Source organism: Myripristis murdjan, chromosome 14, assembly GCF_902150065.1.
Source record: "Myripristis murdjan chromosome 14, fMyrMur1.1, whole genome shotgun sequence".
Classification (NCBI taxonomy): Eukaryota; Metazoa; Chordata; class Actinopteri; order Holocentriformes; family Holocentridae; genus Myripristis; species Myripristis murdjan.
Window position 1 is genome coordinate 15949371 of NC_043993.1, and position 10325 is coordinate 15959695.

At 39.1% G+C, this 10325-nt stretch overlaps 1 protein-coding gene across 1 annotated transcript; it reads right to left on the bottom strand.

Moving 5' to 3' along the window:
- Positions 1 to 365: 365 nt before the first annotated feature.
- Positions 366 to 9577, bottom strand: tmem135 (transmembrane protein 135). The gene is made up of 15 exons (XM_030068540.1): positions 9225 to 9577; positions 8248 to 8375; positions 7663 to 7755; positions 7419 to 7452; positions 7261 to 7326; positions 6998 to 7044; positions 6843 to 6884; positions 6571 to 6747; positions 6409 to 6478; positions 6123 to 6290; positions 5353 to 5416; positions 5181 to 5257; positions 3937 to 4035; positions 3774 to 3841; positions 366 to 3244 (listed from the first exon to the last, which is right to left on the bottom strand). The coding sequence occupies exons 1-15, from the start codon at positions 9360 to 9362 to the stop codon at positions 3094 to 3096; spliced, it is 1422 nt and encodes a 473-aa protein (XP_029924400.1). The 5' UTR covers positions 9363 to 9577; the 3' UTR covers positions 366 to 3093.
- Positions 9578 to 10325: the final 748 nt, after the last annotated feature.

A 10325-nucleotide genomic window follows, 5' to 3' on the forward strand; every position in this document is an offset into this window, starting at 1 on the left:
TATCAAACAAACATCGCTGTGAGACAGAACAGCGTCGGCATCCAAGATACAAATAATGTAATAAATAATGTGGATTCTTGAGTTCTGCACAAACAGTGCTGCAAACATAAACAGTTAAATGTGATTCCCTGGTAGTGCACTCAGAGGTTAAAACTGTGTAAAATATACATGAACTGTTACTTTACAGTAATTTTTATAATACCTGTAAAACCAACTACTTCCTGTCTTGACACCCATATAGCATAGGTGTCTGTCAATCAATTAAAAATCAAATGTCTGAATTTATCTTAAGTCAGTCATCCTAAAAACTTTTAGATATTAAAATTAGATCCAGATGTGAAAAAAAGTGAACTCAGCCACCAAGATTCATCAAAATATTTTAATATAAAGTCAATACATTTTTTTTTCACATAAAATTTCAAACATTTGCATTAGTTGTATCTGAAGCATGGATTATAATTCTATATGATAGATATCACTTCATTTTAAATTATCTTTGCTTCAGTTTGATCTATATTTCTGTCGTGGTGTTTTTCACAATCATGTCTTCCCCCTCACAGGGGTATGGAGGTCAGGTGTGTCTAAAGCTGGGTTGAAGAATTGAATGCAAACTACTATTTTGATGTGACCGCCACATGTAAGGGTTATGAGTGAGAACACAGAACTAAACTACTTTACAATCCAGCTAACTGCAATAATCTTCACAAGTGCCTGGAATGAAGTTCTCATACTAAGAAAACTGAAAAGGCTCAGTGTACTGCATGAGTTAAGCAATGAAATTTGACATTATCCATGGGAAATACCTGGAGTGACATGAGCAGCTGGTTGACTATTTTGCTTGGGCAGCAAAGTGTGTAATTCAAAGCCGGATTACCCTCCACTTTTCTAAGAATCACTTTGAAACGCATGTATCCCCCCTAGACAAACATCATCATTCCACAACAATAATCCTTAACAGTGAACTGGGCTTCTTTGTTTCCGTCAGACAACTAGCAGCTAGCAGCCATGTTCCTAGTTAAATAGCATTTGAACTGATGTGCATTTCAATCAATGCACCGTTCATGCTCAAGTAGACAGAATTAGACTTTCATTTTTATGTACACTGCATATCAAATGAAATTTACACAATTTCTACATTTTTTTAAAAGCTCATGTGACACACTTTCCTTTCAAACTGTGTTCAGGCATATAAATGTATTATTACCATGCGAAGTTTGGTCTGTATTAGTTGATGCACAGAAAAAGGAGTTTCTGTCATCCTAAAAGTTGTCAAACTAATGTAAAGCTCCACAGATGAAGACTTGGAAAAGATGGAGCTAGTCGGCTGTAAGTATGACTTCAAGGAACAGCGATATTTTCTGGCTCAGAGCTTTGATTTTAAACACCATTTGAAAATAAGTGATCACACAATGAATTCTATGACACCTAAACAATGTCCTTCACAATGTCAGCTGAGCATCTACAGCTTATTCATCACAAACTAGCACTTTCTCAAAGGCTTGTCTTTCTGCAGTCAGTCTGGGTCTTCATTGTAGCTCAGAAATTTTAACCATATACCAAAGGTGAACAAAGACCCTAAGACGCAAGTGTCCACTCCTTGTTTTCAACATGGTTTTCTAATAAGCAAGCAAATCCGCAATTACTAGTAAACAATTATTTACTGTATATTTCCTTAGCTTCATTTTATTTTATTATCTCCCCCCTAAAATTAACCAACTACCAAATTTGGGATGGCCTTTGCATATAATTTGATGAGTTACATGCTTCCTCTTACCTGCAACAATAAAAATACCTATGTGTCTGAGACCCAGACTGACTGTTTATCTAAAATGACAAATCTCATTCGACTCATTATTATCATGTCTAAAAGTAAAACTCGGAGTAAATATTTAAAATAATAATAATTAAAACTCAAGTACAGTAACTAGTTAAAAGTAGTTACTTTCCAGGTCTGTGCTTAAATGTGAATATTAGGAATCACAATGGCCAGCAGCAGCATGAACACAAACTGAACTTCGTCTCATTGTCTGCCATGGAATAAAAGTTTTAATAAGGCTACATATGTATATATTTCATGAGTTCTGTACCGATTCTGTCATGACACAAGTCCACATTCAAAAATGATCTCTGACTGTTTCTTCTCTTAAATCAGAGTGAAAATCAGGTATCTTGGTATTTTAAAAGATTTAAGAATATTGGTCAGTTAGTGAATTTCAGTCTCTGAAATGAAGGCAATTACAACAACCTCAAAGACCAAGCAGAGTTTGTCAACTACAGGTAACCTGCAAAATAAAGAAACATTACCATGAAAGGAATGCTGTTACATATTAATTTTGTCATTTTTCAGTGACACTCTCCAGTGTGGAACTGCTCTTGATGTACAAATTACATATTGAGGTGCCTTATTATGTTTTGTTGTCCCAAGCAATGAGGTCAAGCTCACCTTTTTCTCCTAGAAAAAAAAAAAAAAAATCTCACTTATTTCAACAAGCCTTACAGGCCTTATCAGGATTCACTTTGCATGTTTTATGAAGGTTCATTTAATGATTTATCACTGTCTTCAGTGCTGCACAAATGTAACTATTATTACTACAATGTGCCCTGTAGATGTTATCCTGCAAAATTCTTACAAATATTTACAAATTAATCACTCTGGGGTAATACTGACAGCTTTGCAATTATTGGTATTTTCCTTGCATTCCCACAGGTTTCACATCAACTTAAAAATGCATCTCACCTTCTTTCAACTTACTTGGCATTTTTCAGGAACTCTGGTGTTTGCTTTATTTTAGCAGTTATCTGTATACGTTCAATCACAATTTGTAAGTGTGCATGTGCTAGGCACATCACAGACACCATTCAAGACAGCCTGCTTTGGACACATCTTTGCTTGTTATGGTCATATCCCATTTGATTACACCAAATCACCATTTCTGAGCTGCTATAACACTTGTAAAAAGAATCCTCAAGCTGCTCCATATTAATGCCAAGCTGTCCGCTTTCTTTCCAAGTTACCCTGAGGCCGAGGGTGTTGGTGGGATTTTCGTAAGTAATCCCACCCCCCTGCCCCTGTAATCTGGGCCTGGTCCCAAATCAACCCAGTTGGATGTCGGCTCCAGGTGGAAGCACTGTTTGGCTGGGCACAGTGGTGTAACCGGGGTCCAGTTTGGGCACAAAACCTTTAAAGTCCCTGGAGGCCTGGGTCCCAAACACATCTAGCACCCGTCGGTTCATCAGAGCAAACCTGGGAGTGGAGAAAGGAACTGATGTTTCCTTCCAAAAATGAAATCACTGCCCCCTTAAAAAGGCAAAACCTTCTGAGAGAAAATTCTTACTTGCATTAAAATAAAAAATTCCTTGAAGGCCCAAGGTATTTAATAACTGAAGTTATTAAATACCTTGGGCCTTTTATTTACAAAGCAGTAATGTGTTATAGAGTAAAAATCAGAACACTGGACAACAGAAAATGGACAACGCAATGCATTTGTAGTTTTAAAGCCCCGATCCCCAATTTGTGCAACACAGCAGCTAGCTATATGATCTGCATTCGCTCATGTGGACTGTGTGGATTCTGCTACACTGACTCTATCAGGAATGCAGACCATGCTGACTCAACCACTTTGTAATGACTGGGGTGCATACAAATTGTGGATTGGTGCTTTTAAATTTGACCTTTCGCTATGGTAAAAATGATACTCTGCAACTGATCCTCAAACAAACATCCTTTGACAGCTAGTAGATTTCCAGATCCATAATAAAAGGCACTGCCATACCTGCCCTTAGTTAACCGCAGGAGGAACTTCCAGTATGATGGCCTGAGGTTCTGCACTTCCATCACAGCCTGTGAGATGATGAGCAATACATTACATCCTTAATAAGCCACACAGCTGTCATGAGTGTGAAACATAATTATATGTGAGTTCATATGTCACCTACAGCTTGAAAACAGATGGCAGTAGAGATGGCGTATATGACTGTATCCGCATGAGGAAAGTAAGGGAAGTGGCCGGCCTCAATGCCCTTGAAGTACATGGTCTGCACAGAGACAGACATTAAACAGGCTGTTACTGGTCAACAAGGGAACTTGCCTGAATCTGCAATAGAATTTTCACAATAAACACTGAAGTAGTTATACCGCTTTCTGAATGGCGTACAAATGCATCTGGGTGAGCTGTGTGCACCGGTTTGTGATTCAGTGGTTTTATATAATAGTTAATGGATCTCATTAGACTACAATAATATTCTGTATCTTATATGCAACAATTACAAAGTAATAGCGGGTGAGGAAAGACTTTCACATAGACTGCACAATATTTTTCAGTTTACTGATGCAGAATAGCTTTTTAAAATGATACATTTTACTACACCACCACCACCACCACCACCACCCAAAAAAAAAAAAAAAAAAAAAAAAAAAAAAAAAATTTAAACCTCGGCATCATTGTCATCAGACAATGGCTGCCCTGCCCACTTAAATGCATCTTGGCTGTGTTCATTTTATGATCCATTAGAGCAGGCCTGCAATGCAAATTGAGTAAAAGAGACACTTTTATGTGTCTTTTAAAGAATGTATCCTGGCACGCTCACATGCAGGCACTGTACCAACTGTCTGGACCATGGCCATATTCTGAATGAATTTAAGCTAAGGAAGGTTAAATATCCCCTGAAGTCTTGCAACTAACAATTACTTTGATAATCATTTTTTTGACTGAGTAATGAAATGTTTTACATTGGAAGTTCAACATTTTTGTTAACTAGTTCACTAACCATTACCGAAGTTTGTTAGCAACAGATTTTATTATTGATTTTAATCCAATTTGTTGATTAGTTGTTGCAGGCTTAATGAGGTGACTTGATGAGCCTGGGGTGTGAAAAGTCTTTGGCTCTTTCTGTGAACTCACAATCAGAGACAATAAGAGATAAATCTGGAATGGATGGGAGTAGGTATTCACGCTTGCTTGCAGTATATGTTTCCAAAATTTTAAGTGTGGAATTCCACTTTGTAGGATAATCAGAAATTACTTTTTTGTTCCACTGTCATGAGAAACAAAAGTTGGTGTATGTATAGTGACTTGACAACATGACTTTACTGGGATTATTTGCAGGATGTTTCTGTAATGCAACAGTAAATTAAACCTTTTTCACAAATCTGTGAAAACAAGACGTTGACTTTTTCTTACCTCCACCAGCTTAGAGAACAGGTACATGGATATTGATGTGCTTTTGTAGAAGAACATTGAGATACCAGCCAGGAAACCTTCAAGAGAACAAGGGCAGGGTGAGAATAAATCAGCTGGGACAGACCAAATTCTTCAAGGATTTAATTGGACACTTAGCACAGTGCTGTCTTACCAGCTATGAGTGCATGGAGTTCATCGTCAAGGTTACGCACCCAACGTAAGAAACAGCTTGTTCCCTGAGTCAAACAGAAATGTGTTTGAAAGAGAAGACATTCTGATGAGATACACCAGCCAGATAAAAATTTAACTGCAAAACCTTGACAGCTGTCTCACACTGCACACGGAAGTGTGCACATGTGCCAGCAGAAAGAATTTGCCCAGCACCGCCCATGTTCACATCAGGTCTGACCTTGGCTCAAGCTGTGAACACTGCACATGCTCAGTCCAGAATGAGACAGGTGAGACAGCCTGACATGCAATTATAGAGGATAAAAGTGTCCAACGGTGCACAAATCTTTCACATTGACCAATACACTGTTTACAGTAACATTAAGAAAACAAAGTCACAGATGAAGAAAAATACAGTACAGCACAAAGTTTGACATAGGTTTGCAGTAAATACAGGCACAACATAAAGATTATAGATGGGAGGTTATAGATGGAAGGTCATAGTCTGTACATTTTGAACTCTGTCAGCCATTAACTATTTATATAACCTCCAGCTGATGAAGTAATCCTGTTGCATGCTTTTTCAAAAAATATTTTTTTACCATTTTATTTACCAAAGCCCAAAGGCGTTTGAAAAAGCTTTGAGACAGACCAGCAAAGGGAGTATGAGAGATTACAAATGATGTTTTTGTTTTAACCCTCGAAATATGGCTCACTGTACATTAGAAGGCAAAGACATGTAATAGACAAATGCAGTGACAGTAAGAAACATACCTTGTAGATACTGACGAAAGAGCCGAGGAAGGCCCCTAGCTGGAAGTTCTCTTTGTTGTAGAAGAGAGAGGGGAGCCGAGAGGGTTTGGAGAACATCTGCCTGAATGCTGCAGGCACTTTAAGGCAGCACTGAATCAGGTAGCCCACACTGAACATCCTGACAAAACCCTGGATATTTTGGATATTTTTACTAATCACAGCATAAGCTCAAGACATAATGTGGAAAAGCATTATTATTATGAATGAAAATAATCACGTAACTAATATGGATGAGAGAGACTCTTACTTTGACACAGTAGGAAATGCAGTTGTCCTGGTAATGTTTACAACATCTATGTCTGGGGCCACGCTTGCATCTGATTAAAAAGCAAACAAAAAAGTTAATACTGGGTACACCACTAAGGCCATGAACTGTGGTGTCTCTGTGATAAGAGGTGTATTCTCTCACATTGACTCTAGCAGCTCTCTGGTAAAAGCAAGCAGTGTTTTCCTCCTGGATGCAGGACTTTCTGCTGACCCCTGTGACTCCTCAGTTTCTATCGCAGCTATCCTTTCTGGGGGCTTAGGATAATTTTGCTCTGCCAAGACTGAGTGAGTGGGAATCTCTTCCTTCCCAACAATGAACCTAGGTGAGCAAATGCACAATCATTCTGTAAGCTCTACCACAACATCAATAATCTATTACAATATGAAAACAAAAAAGTAGCACAAGCAACTTACTTTAATGCAGAAAATGCAAAGCCATTGAGACCATTTTTACACCTATAAAAACACAAAATCCATCTGATGAAAACTCTGAACATTTGCTGCTTCTGTTAATATTTGGGTTTGTTTCCCCTTTCACCGTAATGCTCTGTCCACTGTTTTGCACTGACCTGAAGAAGAACATGTAGAGCGATGCAGTTAAACAGAACAAGAGCACCTATGAGGAAGCAGGAATAGAAGGGAGGACATCAGGGCAGCGTGTCAAACGTAAGCATCTGACCTTGTGACGCATTTGCTTCCCAACCAGGTAATCAATCACATCCATGTCGTACAACGACATTCTTTATATAGCCCCCATAGACTGCTCTATAATAGTCTACCACTATACATTTCCTATCTATTTCACCTCCCCTTCTTGTTGCCGTGTTCGTACCTCGCCATGTTTCAGGGGCTTGATGATGCCTCGTGTCACTGCCATGCGGAACAAGGTCTCAGTGGCCTGACAACAAGATTACACAGGTACATAGAGACAGAAACAGGGAACTCTCTTGATCAGCCAAATAATGGTTAAGTGAACAGAACATCTCTTACCAGGTTTGTCATGTATATTGTCAGCAGGCCTCTCCTGGGAGGGAAGAAAAGGAAATATGCTTTATTTATTGAGAACACAGATAAAAACATCAATATGGCAATGTTAATTACCAACAATAGTTTAACCCAGAAACCCATTTTGTGTAGTGGCATTACTTGACAAGGATGTTTTTGCATGAACATGCAGAGGAAAGTGTGAAGAAGAAGTAGTGGAACAGGGACGTCAAACAGACAGGAGTCTCACCTGCTCTTGCGCTCAATAAGAATGGCGATATATGAGGCAGGGAGTGCTGCACCAAAACCAGATGACCAGGAGTAGAATCCTCCAAACAGTTTCCTAAAGGCGGAAATACACTACATAATTTCTGCTGTTATCTTGAATTGAAAGGGATAATCTACTTTCACTTTAGAATATGCAGACTCATATTTTATTTACTGGCACGCAAATTTCCGGTATATCCAAAGAAGCTTCACATTTCAATATTTCATTCAATTCCAACCAAGAAAGTGCACATGGGGCAACAGAGCCAATCTGTCTACTGTGTCAAGCAGCCAAGATACTGTAACCTTTAGCCTACTTCTGCTGCAACTTCTTTTTAAAATGGAGTATACTGGTGTGAGAAACAGCAATAAATACATTATTTACCCTCTTTAAAATTATATGGGATGAACCAAGGAACATGAATGCAGCAGCAATTACCAGCCTCAATGGAAATGTCAAAACTTAAAAAAGATTAAAGTCCTAGGAGCGACAGAGTGAACATGTGCCTGTGTGTGTCTGTGTTATCTACTGTATCTAGGTGACATACAGGATGTAGCAGCTGCTTACCTGAGAATGCAGAAGAAAACAATGTAGAGACCTCCATTGGCAGTGAGGAAAGAGGTAGACCATAGGATCTCAGGAAGAAGCCTTTTAATATAGTAATCTCTCTTCTTTCTCCTTAGGATGGCTGCTATCTGCAATACATATTAGGTTTGGCACCAGTCACTTAGAGGGTAGCTACAATTTGCCATGAAATTAATACATGAGTGTTGAGACAACTACTTAGTGTAGTTGCTCTATATTATTTAACTTTTCTACGAAAGTGGCATCAACCTCAGGACTTTTGCACATTTTACATTTTATGGTGACTTGGGCAGTCTTGACAGGTTTGCCAGTGCACCAGCACGTTAGCTGTTCCATATTAGTCTGACTCGTGATCAGTATATGATTATACAGACTGTGCTCCCTGCTGTGGCCCATACCTATAACGTTATCTTCAAATTGCCTCTCATAGGCCACTCAGCTGCAGCTCACCTGCGTCTCGGTCTAACTTTGACTTTGAACTTTGACTACCGTGTCGAGACAAGTCATATATGTCTAACTTTATGGTGTCTTGTGAGAACATATGTTAAAGAGTCGCTTCGTTCAGGACAGCACCGGCGACTTCAGTAACTCACTGGTAATTTAGACACTTAATTATGTAAAATAAAACGAGCCGCCACTTTGCTTAATTTGCATTTCCAGCGTTTGCCCAGGTTGGCTAGCGTCAATTAGCCAACTAACGTCAACCCTGAAAGCATTACCTTAAATTGTAAATTTAACTGTCGAGACGGCTGCAAATGGTTTTTGCCACTGAAATTATCAAGGTGCATGAACTTGACTTGAACTTGGGGCCCGACTGTGCGGCTACATGTCAGCTAGTTAATCTTAACGACGTGCATGTTGGCTGGTAACTCAACTAACGTCAGTTGATTTTACTTGGTTAGCTAACGTTAGCCCGGCTGTCTTTCGGGCCAGTCTTGGGGTCACACCGCGTAACTTACCACATAAAGCGGGGCGTATATCTTGAAGGAGACCTCCAGAGCTCCCCTGGTTACTGCCACAGCAGACCGCACACACGACGGGTCCCACGTATGACCGATCTCGTAGCAGTTGTGCGGTATCTTGCTGAAGGCAGCCATGTCTGTAGTAGCCTGGTAGCAGCGGTGACCAAGCTGTGCGCGTTCACTGTGCAGGGAGCGCGGTCACGACACGCAATAGGTGTGCATGTCATTGGACCATGGACCGGCTCGGTCTTAGTATTAGGTCTCTTTGCCCCAATAAATCACTTTGGCGATTATATATAAAATAGGGCCAGCACTTAGTCAAAAACATTGTATAATCTAAGTATACACAGCACGTTAAGGGGATTTATGACTGTGCCATATGGTAATAGGAGTGAATGTATCTGCTTGACCTGACTAAGGCGCTGTCCCTGTCTTACACCAATGCATGCTGGGACAGGTAATTTACCCACCCCCTTCCCTGAGTAGATAGAAACATAGGTTTAGAAACGGATGTAAGAATATGGATGGGAAAATGATGGATAACAGTAAGTTAATAATAATAATAATAATAATAATAATAATAATTATTATTATTATTATTATTATTATTATTATTATTATTATTATAATGCCTAAAATAAAAGAAATTAGTATATTTGTTATGCCCTGAACAATGTAGCTTATATACTTGCCACTATACTGTAAGTTGTTATTATGTATTCCATCAGAAATGTTTTAAAAATGAAATACACCATTTGTAACTGAACACAGAGCAATCAAGTATATGTTAAAGTACCAATACTTTGCATTGGTTTTAAAATTACTGGTAGGTTTAAGTGCAAAACCTTTCCTGGAAGCAATTCAGCCTCTTAAAAAAAAATTGGGGTACTATTTCAACTGGCTCTCAGAAACTGAGCTCTCAAAACGTCAGCTTAAGAGACGCTGGGAGGTACTTTGGCAAAGAAGACTTATGTCAAACTACAGACATTAAACCCAGAGGAATTAACAAGTTTAGTAGCCTAGGGGTAAGATGAAAAGCTATGTGCCTGGCAGTATAAGAGTGAGCGTTGCTCTGCTGTAGTCAGACAGAGATGTGTG